At 43.7% G+C, this 15687-nt stretch overlaps 1 protein-coding gene across 1 annotated transcript in view; it reads left to right on the forward strand.

The window, feature by feature from the left end:
• Positions 1-15687, forward strand: part of Igf2bp3 (insulin like growth factor 2 mRNA binding protein 3) — a 140061-nt gene that overhangs the window by 39576 nt on the left and 84798 nt on the right. The window contains exon 3 of the mRNA XM_041640604.1: positions 9060-9108. Within this exon, the coding sequence (XP_041496538.1) occupies positions 9060-9108 (49 nt within the window). The remainder of the gene's footprint in view (positions 1-9059; positions 9109-15687) is intronic.

Raw genomic sequence — 15687 nt, forward strand, 5'->3', positions numbered from 1 at the left:
CCCATTCCTTGCCTGTGAAAACTGCAGAATAATTTCTTTTAAAAAAGAATTTTGAGATTGAATTCAGGGCCTCTGCATGCTAGGGAAGCAGATTGATTTAAAAACAAATTTTAAAAAAAGGGCCTCTATGTACCCACAGCTGATACTAAATTTGCAAATTTGCCTGCCTCTGCCTCCTGAGTGCTGCAGTTAAAGATGTTTACTATCACACCTAGTACTGAAGATTATTCTTTAAAGACTTTCAATTTTCCCAATATTTCTGAGCTCTTGAACCTCTTTAGAAAGCACTGAGCTTTAAGAATCAACAAAAAAGGTCTGGAACCTCTGGAACGAGGTAGGGTCATTTAGTGTGAGCTGCTGCAGTAATCTCAGAGGTGAGAGGAAGGTGGTAAGAGGCATCATTGACTGTGGCAAGGAAAGAGTTAAACCTTTACCCTGATTTTTCTGAACGTATTCAAGTGATTTTTTTTAAGGGAAAGGGCTTGATAATGTAGCCCAGGCTGGTTTAGAACTCACTATATAGCCCAGGCTGGCCTCTCCTTTTTTTTTTAAAAAAAGATTTATTTATTATGTGTATAGTATTCTGCCTACATGCCAGAAAAGGGCACCAGATCTTGTTACAGAAGGTTGTAAGCCACCATGTGGGTGCTGGGAATTAAACTCAGGACCTCTGGAAGAAAAAACAGTGCTCTTAACCTCTGAGCCATCTTTCCAGCCCCAGGCTAACCACTTAACTTGTGGTGATCCTCCTACCTCTTCCTCCTGAAATTATAGGTGTGTGTTACCATTTCTAGCATTTTGTTTGTTTGCTGAATGAGGTGGGCTCTCACTGTGCAGCCCAGGTTGGCCTCTAACATGGAATCCTCCCAGTTCAGCCTCCCAAATTTCTGGGATTACAATGGCCACTGTGCCCTGCTGTAATTCTTTATAGAAGAATTCTGATTCGGTCTTATGGGAGGCTTGGCAGAGTGAGAAAGTCATGGATTCAACCTGAATAAAATATGACCACAATATAAAAAGACAGCCAGAGAGCCAGGCATGTGGAGGCACACCTGAAATCCCAGCCGTTAGGTAGGGTCAAGACTTCCAGGCCAGGCGGGGCATGGTGGCTCATGCCTTTAATCCCAGCATTCAGGGGGCAGAAGTAGGAGGATCTTAGTTGACATAGCGAGTTTCAGGACTACCTAGAGAGACCCTGTCTCAAAAAACTAAAAAGAAAAGAAAAAGAGAGGGTGTATAAGTGAGTTCATGTTTATTAGTGTGTGTGCTCAGATGTTCCTTTACCATGTTTATTAGTGTGTGCGCACAAGTGTACCTATATCATGTTTATTAGTGTGTGTGCTCAGGTGTACCTATATCACATTTATTAGTGTGTGTGCTCAGGTGTACCTATATCACGTTTATTAGTGTGTGTGCTCAGGTGTACCTATATCACGTTTATTAGTGTGTGTGCTCAGATGTTCCTTTACCATGTTTATTAGTGTGTGCGCACAAGTGTACCTATATCACGTTTATTAGTGTGTGTGCTCAGGTGTACCTATATCACGTTTATTAGTGTGTGTGCTCAGGTGTTCCTTTACCATGTTTATTAGTGTGTGTGCTCAGGTGTACCATGGAGCACGGGAAGGTCAGAGGACATCTTGTGAGAGTTTGTTCTCCCCTGCTGATGGGACTCGGGCATCAAATTCAAGATACCAGACTTGACACAAATGTCAGTTTCCCACCGAGGAGAGGCTGGGAATCGAATCCTGGCAGGTCTGTGAATGAGTTCCATGTAGCCCAGGTCGGCTTTGAACTTTGCATGTAGCTGAGGGTGATGTTGAACAGGCTCTTTCCTCTTCTGCCTTCTGGGTGTTGGAATTACAGGCCTGAGCCCTCTGCATTCAGCTATTTAAAGTCACTTGTTGGCTTGTTTTGTTTCTTTTTCCTCCCCTTTACCAGCCCCACCCCCATGAGGTTTTGAGACCAGGTTTTACTCTGTAATCCAGGTTGATCTGGAATTCACTGTGGTTTGGGTGGACTGATCTTGAACTGTGCTGAATCTCTTTCCTTAGCTGAGGTTGCAAGCAGAAACCACTGTGCTCGATAGTCTGATGCCTTTATTTAGTTAGTTTTTTAAGATTTATTAATTTTATGCATCAGATCCCGCTATAGATGGTTGTGAGCCAACACATGGTTGCTGGGAATTGAACTCAGTACCTCCAGAAAGAATAACCCAGTGAGCCTTCTCTCCAGCCCTTGTTTGGTCTCTGTGTACCTCTAGTTGACCTAGATAGTATTCACATCGTTGACCAGGCTGGCTTTCAACTCAGAGATGTGCTTGCTCCTGTGTTTCGAGTGCTGGGACAAGAGGCGTGCGCCACCGCACCCAGTCTACAGGATTTTAGAGACCATGCATTTATAAATAAGCTGCCAGACTGGTGACACTTCCAGCTGCTGGTGACGCTAAGGGAGGCAGCGTAGAAACCAGCGTGGGGCAGCTTCCGTTGCCTTTGTCTTCTTGGAGGGGAGGGGAGCGTTGGAGATGGGGTCTTACTGAACTCCCCCATCTTTCTGCCTTTTCTCCCCAGTGCTGGGATTCCAGGAGTGCCCTACTATGCCCCCTGAGTTGTTCTGTTTCTTGGTAATTTGGGGAGTTTATGGGTGTTTCATGCTATCTTTGTATATCACATTCAGTTTAGTAAATGGTTGGGCAGAGGGGAAGCCATAGGTAAACTCTAGAGTCAGAGAGGATTTATGACCTGGGACTGTGCCAAGTAAATGTAAGCATATTATTAAGACCTTGATGTGAACAAACCAACTGCAGATGACAGTTATGAGCAACCTGGGTATCTACTGACGGAGTCTTGGCTAGTCCATCTTGTGAGGGGCTGGAGTTGTGGTCATGTTGAATGCGGCCCTTGTCTTGTTTACACGGTTGCAGCGTGATCTACCTGAGCGGGGCTTTGGGGACAGGGTATAGAATGAACACGATCCAGATCAAACTTGATTGCTAGAACTGGGAATGGGAATATGGAGGCTCAGCTTACTAGTTTTTCTACTTTAGTGTCAATTGCTGTTTTTGTTTGTTTTAAATTTAAGGTCTGATTATTTGTTAGTTTTAAAGACTTGATTTTGACTGAACTTAGATTTAGAAGCTCCGACAATCTGTTTTTCTTTGGCTTTTTTCATTTTCTTGGCTAAAAGTTGAGCATATTCTGCAGCCTCTTCCTTGTTTTTCTTAGTGTGCTTCAGAGCAATACCTCGGCTGTGTTTGGGTTGCAGGACAGGTGGAGAACAAGACACTGAATCTTGGGTGTTTGGCTTCTAGATTTCTTTGCTTGGGGCTTTCCGACAACATTGGCAGACATCAAAATGTTTAGAGAGATTGAAAACTTTTCTGCTTGCTCTTCTTGGCCTTGACCACCAAGGCACAGTAGTATTTGTCAGTCCAGGAATGCCCTCCTCTTCCTTTTCCTCTTTATTTTTATTTTTAATTTTTTTTTTAAATCTAGACAGGGTTTCTCTGTATAGCCTGGGCTGTCCTAGTACTCACTCTGTAGACCAGGCTGGCCTCAAACTCACAGAGATCCGCCTGCCTCTGCCTCCAGAGTGCTGGGATTAAAGGTGTGTGTCATTGAGCCCTATTCCTTTCCCTCCCTCACCCCCTTAAACAATCAAGTTGAGGGGGGCTGGAGAGATGGCTCAGTGGTTAAGAGCACTGCCTGCTCTTCCAAAGGTCCTGAGTTCAATTCCCGGCAACCACATGGTGGTTCACAACCATCTGGAATGAGGTCTGGTGCCCTCTTCTGGCCTGTAGACATATGTACAGACAGAATATTGTATACATAATAAATAAATAAATAAAAAACAATCAAGTTGAGAACACTCAGATTGGCATTCACAATGCATAGACTTGCTCCTCCTTCTCTCCAGCTCTCCTTGCTCTGTGACAGGAATGCCCCTTCCTCAACAGTAGGCTCACTCCTGCTTCATGGGAAAACCTTGTTTGTTGTTCCCACCCCGGAGCCTGACACACAACCCTTCCACTGTTCACCCAGGGTACCAGCTGCTACTTCATGGCCATGTGCTTCTCACAGACTGTGTGGAGCTACATCATCGTCTACTTCAGTGAGCTCCTAACAAACTGGTGACACAGCCAGCCGCCTGGGAGTCACCGTGAAAAAGAACTCGGTGTCAGTTTGAAGCTTTACATAAAATTACATCAGTTAACTAAAGGTCTTGAAAGTGCACTTTATAATTTTGGAGTCTCCTTATCCTGTGATTAAACTCGTTTTTTATAAAATACATTGCTTATTGAATTTTCATGATGAATGTGTCAGTATATGACTATGAGGCCAGGGCCCTGAACATGCGAGGCACCGAGTCATGTCCTCCCCAGTTCCGGATAAGTAGGTGATCTTAGAATCCATTTCTCGGGAGAAATCTCTTAAATTAATAAATAGGTTATGTTGAAAGTTGGTTTTTGTTTTTTTTAATGATTTATATACTTAAATGATTTAGTGATTTTTCTAGTTTCATTCTTGTACTGAGTGTGCGATATTCTTTTTCCTTCTGTATAAGATTTAAGAAACTCAGCAGAAATGCCAATTCCTGTTAATCTTATGCTTTCCTTCTGTTTTGGAGTTTCTGTTGGCTGTTTTTGGGTTTTTAAGACAGGGTTTCTCTGTAGCTTTGGTGCCTGTCCCGGAACTAGCTCTTGTAGACCAGGCTGGCCTCGAACTCCCAGAGATCCGCCTGCCTCTGCCTCCCGAGTGCTGGGATTAAAGGTGTGCGCCACCACCGCCCGGCTGTTGGCTGTTTGAAATACATAGCCTAGGCTAGTCTGGAAAGTGTCCTGTGTGTAGTCCAGGCTGGCCTCAAATTTTCTAGACCTCCTGCTTTTGTCCCCTGCCTGGATTTCAGTCACATAGGCTTTCCTTTCCCTTCCATTAACTAAACATAAAAAGTTTAGACCTGTTGAGTACTTGCCTGGGGCTAAGCACTGTTCTATACTCCCAAGACAACCCTGTTATCCTGTATATCCTGTATCTTATGTATGTGGTGTGTGTGTGTGTGTGTGTGTGTGTGTGTGTGTATGTGTGGTGGTGGTGGTGGTTTGAAAAAGGACCCCTTAGGAAGTGTGGCCTTGTTGGAAGAAGTGTGTCACTGTGGGGCTGGCTTTGAGGTCTCTTTTGCTCAAGTTCCCTTCAGTGTGACAGCCAGTTGACTTCCTGTTGGTTAAGATGTAGCACACTCAACTCCAGCACCACATCTGCTTGCATGCCTCCGTGCTACCGCCATGATGATGATGGACTGATTCTCTGAAACTAAGCAAGCCATTCCAATTAAACGTTTTCTTTATGAGTTGCTGTAGTCATGGTGACTCTTCAGAGCAATAAAAACCTTAACTCAGACAATATGTGATGTCCCAGGGAATGAAACATCATTTAGCTTATACTGGAATTGAACTGTTACAAGCATGCATGTATATATAAGTGTCTGTCAGGTTTCTGGCTTCCAGATCCGCAGGTAGGCAAGGCTGACCTTGAGCTTGGTCCTCCAGGGTGTTTGGATTACAGGCCTGTACTACCACACTCGGCAGAAACCCTCTATAAACATCAATATTTACTTGACTCTTAAACATTTAGAATCAACCTGCATAGGATGTCATTCTAGTTGACTGAGCTGGACACCAGAGGTGAGCAGTGTAGGTTGGGTTGCCTTTCTCAGGTGCTCTCTTGGTATAGATGGTATTTCTCTGCCATCTGAGTATGGTTGGCACCTTTGGTTGATTAGGAAACTCAACGATCATTTAGGAAATGATTATTCCAAAAGGACGTTTAATCGGTAAATGAGAGGTGTACGCCTTCTTAAGTGTCTCGGAAACAAGGCTGTTTCTCAAAGGTTAGCACCCTAAAGAATTTCTTGGACATTTGATTATGATGTGAGTGAATACACATTTACACATTGACTTTAGGGAAATTTTTATGGAGATATCCGCTCCCACAGAGTATTCAGAGTGGGTAGAGACTCAGTGTCTTCCCTCTGCTTCCAAGCCTGTCGAATGCTTGAGTAAGATAGGTTCCCATCTGCATAATCTCTACTTAGTTATGCAGGGTGGAGGCTTACAGTGAGTGAAGCAGTGGAGAGCATAACCAGGACATGGTGTGGAGAACTTAGCTGGTTGTGTGCGCGCATGCGTGGTTGAGGACGAGTTTGGGCGTTTGTTCCTGCCTTTTATCTTGTTAGACTGCCGAGTGCTGGAACTGCTTTCCTTCTTTCCTCATATGCCTGACTTGGGGGTTATTCTTGAACAAAGCAACATTTTCTCTGTATATTCTAATTAGATGGTGCTCAATTTTTTTTTTCCTTAACTGACATTATATCTACTATTTTGGTCTGCTCTCCCTGGTGATTTGCTGTTTTATGGTGTAAAAATTATTGAATGCAGTTCCCTTCTGCTCCATGTAGATTGTGAGCAGGGAGTCTCTGAATTTTTATACTTGATATCCGTTCTTATTGTATATAGTTTTGTATTGGGTTTTGAACTCTCTTATTTAGATAAAAGGGAAAAGTGCTGTGGGAACTTCTTCAGCCAATGGCCTTTGAGATGCTGGACCACTTTGGGTGTGGCCTTGGGTACTATAAAAACAGATATTAAAAAAACGTGAGCAGCCCCCCCCCCCCAGCTGTGGGATTCAGTTCCTGCTCCTGCAGAGGACTGTTGATCTGTGAGTCTATCCCTAAATAAAGAACCCTTTATTATACTCTATTCTGAGCTAGTGTGGGGACTACTTTATCACAATCCACTACAGATGAAGATTCCTCATGTTTTCTATGTTGTGGATTTCTTCTTTTTTTTTAAATTTTTTTATGATTTATTTATCTTTATTTTATGTGCATTGGTGTGAAGGTGTCAGATCCCCTGGAACTGGATTTTTAGACAGTTGTGAGCTGCCATGTGGGTGCTGGGAATTGAACCCGGGTCCTCTGGAAGAGCAGTCAGTGCTCTTAACCGCTGAGCCATTTCTCCAGCCCCCTGTTGTGGATTTCTTATCCTGAAACCTACTAACTTATTTTTGATTCAAATTTTACATTGACTCTAGGCTGGCTTCAATCACAAGAATCCTCCTGCCTCACCCTTCCAAGTTCCAGTATTATTATCATTATTATTAGTGTGCATATGTTCATGTGATTGAATGTGAGATCAAAAAAGTGTTTTTCTCAATCTTTTTGTTTGTTTGCTTGTTTGAGACAAGATCTCACTATGAAGCCCTGGTTAGTCTAGAAATCTCTCTGTAGGCTGGCTGGTCTAGCACTCACTGTGTAGGCTGGCTTTGAACTCACAGAGCTTTCTTTGCCTCCTTAATACTGACATTAAAAGCGTGCACCACTGTGTCCAGCTTCTTAAAAGGGTGGTCGAGATAGAGGTCAAACCTTCATGTTTGTGCACAAGTACTTTACCAACTAAGCCTTTTCCCAAGTCCTAGGATGATGTGGGATTCCCATCTGTATGCTGTGAATATGTTTTATTACCATTGGTTAATAAAAAAGCTGTTTTGGCCAATGACTTAGCAGAGTAAAGCCAGGCATGAAATATGAACAGAGATAGAGAAAGTAGGCAGAGTCAGAAAAGACGCCATGTAGCTGCCAAAGGAGACAGATGCCGGAACCTTACCAATAAGTAGGCTACAGCCTCGTGGTGATACATAGATAAATAGAATGGGTTAATTTAAGATGTAAGAATTAGTTAATAAGAAGACTGAGCTAATAGGTTAAAGAGTGTTGTAATTAATATAGTTTTTGTGTGATTATTCAGGTCTGGGCAGCCGGGAAACAAACGTGCAGTCTCTGCTTACACTAGGATGTCTTTAAATGCATAGGATTGTTAAAGAATCTATTTTATTTTATTTTATTTATTTATTTTGGTTTTTCGAGACAGGGTTTCTCTGTGGTTTTGGAGCCTGTCCTGGAACTAGCTCTTGTAGACCAGGCTGGTCTCGAACTCACAGAGATCTGCCTGCCTCTGCCTCCCAAGTGCTGGGATTAAAGGCATGTGCCACCACCACCTGGCTAAAGAATCTATTTTAAAATGCAGTTAGCAAAACCTGGTGTCCTAGTTCAAGCCTGCTCAGGCAAGAGGATTGCTGCAGGTTCCAGGCCAGCCTGGGATACAGCACAAGAGACCCTATCTCCAGAAAAGAACACTGAGCCCATACAGTTAGCAAATGATATAGTAATATATACTTTTCAATATAATCATGGGGAGCTGGGGATTGGCTCTTGGTTGATAGTACTTTCTTTATGTATGAGACCCTGGGTTCAGTGCCCAGCATTGCATGAATAAGGCTTCATGGCACATAGCTATAAGCCCAGTGCTCAAAAGGTAAAGGCAGTGGTGACCTCAGGAGTTCAAGGTTATTCTAGGTTAGTCTGCATGAGACCATGTGTGTTTGGGTGTGTGCATGCATGCATGCTTGTGTGTGTATGTATAAGTTTGGCAACATGGTAAATCTCTTGGCACTAAATGCAGTTGATATTTAATAGATCTACTGCGCCTTTCGTGGCATGAGAGTAGCTGATTTTTATTGATTTGAGAATTACAGGTACTATGGCTTATATCCAGCACTCACGATGAAAGAATGCATTGAATGTTACAGTCAGAAAGTAGTGAAAACATGAGAGTTTCCTTCCTTCGCAAGTTCCCTGAAAGCTATCGTGAGCCCCTTGGCTGTGATCTCAGAACAAAAATATCTGGACTAAAGCTCTGTTTGTGCCCTGGGAGGCTTAAGCTGAGGAAAGGGAGCTCGGGAGTGAAACATAGTCATCAGAACAAATGAATTTATCTGTCTGTTTTTGTGGTTTAGAAAATTTCAGTCATTTAAGAATGCCAAGTCCGTGTGTCTTGGGCATACCTGGGGGTTGGCGTGCTTTTTCCCTGGGCTGCATTCCCTCATTACATCTTGTGCAGCTAAATTAAAATTCGTATTTTAAGTATTTCTTAAATTCTGTGTTGGCTACTGGTGTGTTTTTCTTTTGTAAGTTTTGTTCCTTAAAACGTTTTAATTCTTCTGCAGGATTCGGAAACTTCAGATACGAAATATCCCGCCCCACTTACAATGGGAGGTAAGACCTTCTATATTTTAAGCTAAGATCTTAGTTTCAGAGTCTAGTGTTTTGTTTTTCCAAAGATTTTTTTTTCTCCTTCCTTTAGCTCTCAGGTGTGCTAGAACCTAGTTCTTCTCTCTTATGGCTGAGGTATGGACTTTTCTTTGTAGAATTAAACTCCTTAAAACTGTTCTTTGAAATATTTTTAAAAATGCCCAATAGTTGAGAGTAGTTGTTACCTTTCTCATTCAACTCCATCCAGACAGTGTCCTGTTGATCTGAGTTGCCCATTGGAATTAAATATGACATTCTTTCCTTGGCAGAATTTTTTTTTAATATTTATTTATTTATTTATTATGTATACAATATTCTGTCTGTGTGTATTCCTACAGGCCAGAAGAGGGCACCAGACCTCATTACAGATGGTTGTGAGCCACCATGTGGTTGCTGGGAATTGCACTCAGGACCTTTGGAAGAGCAGGCAATGTTCTTAACCGCTGAGCCAGCTCTCCAGCCCCCCCTTGGCAGAATTTTTAAAAGACATACACTTGCTACTTAATACTTTATTTTAAAATGTGATTCTACTTTTTGCTTAGAGAGTGGATCTGCAGTGATCGTGTATTAACAAAAACTATGTAGCACAGTTGGCTTGTGTCAGCATCCACAGCATCACGATAGTGCCATGGTGAGAATTTGAGACACCAGGAGTTGAAGAGGTCAAAGTAAATGATTGTTAACTCTTCCAGACCATGAACTCTGGAAATTAAAAGAAAAGGAATCTTACTATATGTTTATTGCGTGGATCTGTGCACTTTCTTGTGGAGGCCAGCGGACCTTTCAGGAGTTGATTCTCTTCTACCCTGGGGACCCAGGGATTGAACTCAGGTCTTCAGGCTTGACTGCAACAGCACCTTTATGGGACCATCTTGCTGGCTTCCCAGAAAGGTTTCAAAACTTGCCTTGAAACTTTGCAAGGGAACTACTCAGTGTCTGTATAGTTAGAACATCAAGAATGACTTGTTTTGTGGTTTCAGATTAGGTTTCTAAATGAATCTGCTGCATCATTAAACCAAAGCGCTTATTAAAATGCAAAGTATGATTTCAAGGTTTCCGTGGCAGTGAGTGAGCTGAGGGAAATTGTTGAGTTTTGACTCCCAAGGTCCCTGCGTAGTATCAAATCATTTGTGCTCAGAATATGCAGTGCTGTCCTGTGACACAGCTGTTGCATCTTGGAAAGGATGCTAGTTCCTTAATATATTTTAAATGTTTTTGTTTCACAGTAAACAACTTTGTGGGTTGAATGGTGATTTCAGAGTAAAGGGCGTGCATTTCCCTGTTTTAGAGTAATTTTTGTTTAGGAATCCATTAGCTTGAGGAGTAGGCCTCAAACTGCTTGTGTAGCATCAAGATCTATTTGAGCTTGGGCCATATTAAATATGTCTTAATAGGATACTGTGCTCAGGAATCACATCTAGTGTGATATGGTTGTCAGTGAGAGAGTCAAATACAGCGGCCAAAAATAGGATCTGTCTGCTGAGCTAGACAGAGTATTCATTGAGACGGTGTGGCTTGTTGTGATGCTTTTCTTTCTTGTATTTTCCCCTTGTTCTGAGTAAAATCTAACTAATAAGGCAATCCATTATTTGCCCTAATTTTTTCTTCATAGTTAATTTTCTCTACTCTCCTTCCACTCCTGCCTCCATCCTTCCATCTGCTTCTCGGTTCTTTTGCAAGGTCTCAGCCTTAGCCTTCAGAGTCCTGGGATTACAGGCATGTGTGTGCCACTGCTCTAGACCCATGTTCTCTTTGAAATTAAAGTAATTACATGAGAATGTAGAAGAACCTTGAATCTAGAATTTAGAGTCTCTTCAGCTTTGATTCTCAAACTTTTTTTTGGTAAGGGAGGGCAGGGTCTTGCCTAACCTCAGACTTTCACAGTCCTCCTGCCTCAGTCTCCTGAGTGCTGGAATTCCTGGCATGTACCAGCAGGTGTGATTAAAAGTCAAATTGATCAGGCTTGTTAAGAGTAGGGTGAGTGTTCAGTTCCTTTCCCTGAAGGCTTGTGTGGCACCATTTATCCCTGCCGTCAGGGAAAGGTCACTTTGTGTATCGTTGTCTCTGTGCCGTGGGTATGCTCACTGTCTTGTGCCAAAGCCTTGCTGTAGACAGTGATAACTGTGCACTTCCCGTCCAGGTTCCGTTACAATGGAAGGATTAGACTCTGAGTCCACTGATTAATCTTAGGATCACAGAGAGTGGAACAGCCAGACATTATGTGACTCATGATTGTATGAAGGAAATTCATTACACAGACAAAATATTCCTGTGTAAAAAAGGAGATTTGACTACATACATTCTGTTTTAATTAAATTTTGCAAGAAATATGGATGGTGGGGTATAGATTAAATGATAACCACACCTGTGGTATGAGATGTTTCACAGCATAAACAATGTTGTTTTGATAGACAACCAATGGCCTGACAAAGGGAAGGAGATTTTAGAACACGACTTGTGCACATGCCTGTAGTAAGCTGTGAGCTGTGTACAAGCTCAGTGCAACAGTGTACAGGAAGCATGGCAGCTTGTAGGGAGACTAAATTGTAGCCTAGCATCATGACTTTGTTTCTGAACACACACACACCATGGCATACATGTGGCAGTTGGAGCTGATTCTTTCCTTCTACCATGTGGTCCCAGGATTTGACTCAGGTTTTCAGCTTGGCAGCAAGTGTCTACCCACTGAGCCATCTTGTCAGCCCTGAACACACTTAAAAAATATCTGAGACTTGTTGGGCGGTGGTGGTGCATGCCTTTAATCCCAATGCCTGGGAGGCAGAGGCAGGTGGATCTCTGTAAATTTGAGACCAGCCTGGTCTACAGAGTGAGTTCTAGGACAGCCAGGACTGTTTCACAGAGAAACTCTGTCTCAGAAAACAAACAAACAAAGAATCACACCTGCCAAGAGCATTGCACTCTCAGTACTGGGGGAGGCAGAACTTTGTGAGTTCGAGACCAGCCTGGTCTAAATAGTGAGTTCTAGGGCAGCCAGTGCTACATGGTGTGACCCTGCTTCAGAAGGAAAGAAAACTTACATCTGCCGGGCGATGGAGGCGCACGCCTTTAATCCCAGCACTCGGGAGGCAGAGGCAGGCAGATCTCTGTGAGTTCGAGACCAGCCTGATCTACAGAGCTAGTTCCAGGACAGGCTCCAAAGCCACAGAGAAACCCTGTCTCGAAAAACAAAAACAAAAAAACCCCCAAAAAACGAAAACTTACATCTACTGTGACCCTAGAAACAGTGATTGGTCTGTGGGAGCAACCTGTTCATTTATGTGTGTGATAGCATAAGCTCACCACTTCTAAGCCTTAATTAAGGTCTCATGGCCGTCAGGTCTAGCTGGTCCCACAGTGCACACACTAGGCCTTCACTAGGAAGGACATTTGAATGTAGAGAATCATGTGGGATCTTGAGGTTATAGGGATAGGAATAGTAACTGAGGGGAGCAGACATTTAGATCTGTTGGACCCTAGTGTCCAATTACTGTGGAGGAGTCGCCCCAAGAAAACACTCTCACACCACAGTTGTTGTAAAAGCATGAGGATTTTAATTCTGTCACGACAGGGTCTTTCAGCATTCAAGAAGCCAAAGGACCCTGAATAGCTGGCACAGGCCACTTTTAAAGTAAAAAGCCACAGAAACAAGGGGGAATCTGGGGGTTGTTTTTCCAACTATTAGGATTGGCTGATTCAGAGGGCTACTAGCAATGATTGGTCTGAGCCACGGCGAGAGAGTGGTTGCTAGATCAGTCAGGCTAAGGGGGAACATTTTTGTGTTACTTTGACCCCTTCCCAGGGACTGAGTCAAAATATCAGGAACTGAGTCAACACCTAAGTGTTATCTTGCCCCTATTCCAATAACTTGAGTTCTATTTGGAGAACATTCACAAGGACTCAGGGAGATGGAAAGTTCCCAACATTTCAGTACGTGCATGTATAGTTGTTAGGTCCTTTGTTCCCTGGAGAGGGGGGATCACTACTGCTGAAAGGCCTCAGAAATGGTCTCAGAGTTGTCTTAAAGTTCTACAGATCCTAGGAACTTGGAGGGAGAGCTAGAGTAGCTGAGACTGGGCTCTTTGAGCTGTGCAAACCCATGGCTGGAGGCCCATAGTCATCAAAGGCTCAAGCCAACTTCTGGAATGGAGATAGGACCAGAAGGAGCTCATCCTACAGCCTTGCTCTTCCCTACCCCCAGCCTCCCTTCCACCACCCCCCCCCCCCCGCCCCCATGGGGCTGCCCTCTCTGTGGCTAGAAGCTCACAGGGAACAGGTTGGGAAAAGAATGGTTGAAGTTCTCAGAGTCCCAAAGAGAAAGTAGATTTGGGATTTTTTTTTTTGTGTGTGTGTGTGTGTTTTTTTTTTTTTTCGAGACAGGGTTTCTCTGTGGCTTTGGAGCCTGTCCTGGAACTAGCTCTGTAGACCAGGCTGGTCTCGAACTCACAGAGATCTGCCTGCCTCTGCCTCTCGAGTGCTGGGGTTACAGGCGTGCGCCACCATCGCCCGGCGATCGAGAGCTTCTTATCCTGCTGATGCTCTAACCTAGGTGCCGTCCTGCGTTGTTAGTGTTACCACCACCCAGCTTTCCTTTTGTCTTCTTCATTCCCATGACTCTTGTCATCTCATTTCTCTTCCAGCTGAGAGATGAGAAGTGGTTCCTCTCAGGGCCTTTGGGTAACACCTTCTCATACTCTGTGTCAGTAGGGCTTTAATGGTTTCTAGTGATTTCCTTTTTGATGTAAAGCATTCTGAACACCAGGGTGGGAGAATGTTTCTCAACGTTTGTGTCTGTGATAAACTTTTGGAGGGCCTGATTCTGGAACACTAGGAGAGCTTTTCCCCCATGTGTAGGATAGACACAGGAAACAGAATTTCTCGTCATCCTTCCCTTCTCAGCAATGCTGAGGGAGTGCCGTGAGGTGGAAGAAAGGACTGGGTGCACCTTTCTTAGGTGGCCGGCCGGGGCTGACTGAAACACCATACTTTCTGATCTTTTCTTTTACTCTACTCTTTCTTGAGGTGGCTCCACTTATTAGATTTAGGGAAGGTTCGCATGTGAGATTAATTTCCAGTGTCTTAGGAAAGAACATCTCTGAGAATTTCCTGACTGTTCCTCTGATCAGAGGAATCAGAATCTCTAGTAGCATTCATAAACGGAAAGAAGAAAACCCATAGTCTGCTGGCCATGGGGGTGAAGAGTAAAGAGCAAATTAGGGCCTTCTGTGGAGAAGTGGAGGGTGGTGTTTCCAGAGTGGGTTAGAGACAGAGCTGAGCCATGGTTAGTCATCTGTATCTGAAGGCTCCCTGTGCTCGTGTGCCTTGTGCTGTCCCTGGCTGGGATGACTAAGATTTCCCAAGGCAAATGGCAGAATATGTAGTCTGACAAATATTCAAGGGGATGTGTGCTTAATTTATTACATTTGTCTACTTAAATCGCTTATTTTTGTTCATGTGTGTGTTGCGTGTTCACGTGTATGTCACTGCTCATAATTGGATGTTGGAAGACACCTTGAAGGAGTCTGTTCTCTTTGACCATGCAAGGCTCAGTGGTTAATGCCGTTACCTGCTGAGCTAGCTTACTGGCCCGAGATTGCATACTTTAAAATCACAGTCTTGCTAATAAAACAAAACAGATGTCAGACAGTGGTGGTGCACGCCTTTAATCCCAGCACTCAGGAGGCAGAAGCAGGCAAGGACAGCCTGGTCTACAAAGTGAGTTCCAGGACAGACAGACAACTGTAACATAGAGAAAGTCTGTCTCAAAAAAGCCAACCAATCAACCAACCAACCAAACAAAACACTACCAACAAAAATCACCAAAAACTCCACAGTGTCTTTTAGCTTCATTTCAAAAAACCAAGCCCTCACTTCCTTATCCCCCCCCCCCCAATCTGGGAAGATGAGCATCTTATGAAGAAGTTTCCATATCATAAAGTCCGCTTTTCCCTCCAGTTCATTGTCTAGTCTGGTTGACTAAGTGGAAACTGTTTCCTGGGCTGAGCAGTGGGATTGTTGGACCCTAGAGTCCAATCACAAGGAAGAGTCGCCCCAAGAGACCATCTCTCACAGCACAGTTGATGTAAAAGCATGAGGATTTTATTAATTGTGTCATGACAAGGTCTTTCAGCATTCAAGAGGCCAGGAAGACTCCAAATAGCTGGTATAGGCTACTTTTAAAGGAAAAAACCACAAAAGGAAGGAGGAGTGTCTGGGGGGCGTGTTCTTTAACTATTATTATTGGCTTTTTCAAAAGGGCTATTACCAATAATTGGCTGGAGAGTGGTTGCCAGATCAGATGAGGTAACAGGAAACATCTGAGGGTCACTTTGCTCCTTTCCCAGGGACTGAGTCAAAACACCAGTACCTAAGTCAACACCTAAGGGTTATCTTGCCCCTATTCAGGGAGATGGAAAGTTCCCAACATCTCAGTACATGCTTGTGTAGCTGTTAGGTCCTTGGTTCCCGGGGGTGGGGCACTACTGCCCCAGAGTTGTCAGAAATGGCTTTAGAGTTGTTTTAGAGTATCCAGGCTGGCGGCACAGA

This window comes from Microtus oregoni, unplaced genomic scaffold, assembly GCF_018167655.1.
Source record: "Microtus oregoni isolate MIOR12 unplaced genomic scaffold, Mior012 000064F_ref0000363, whole genome shotgun sequence".
In the NCBI taxonomy this organism is placed as follows: domain Eukaryota; kingdom Metazoa; phylum Chordata; class Mammalia; order Rodentia; family Cricetidae; genus Microtus; species Microtus oregoni.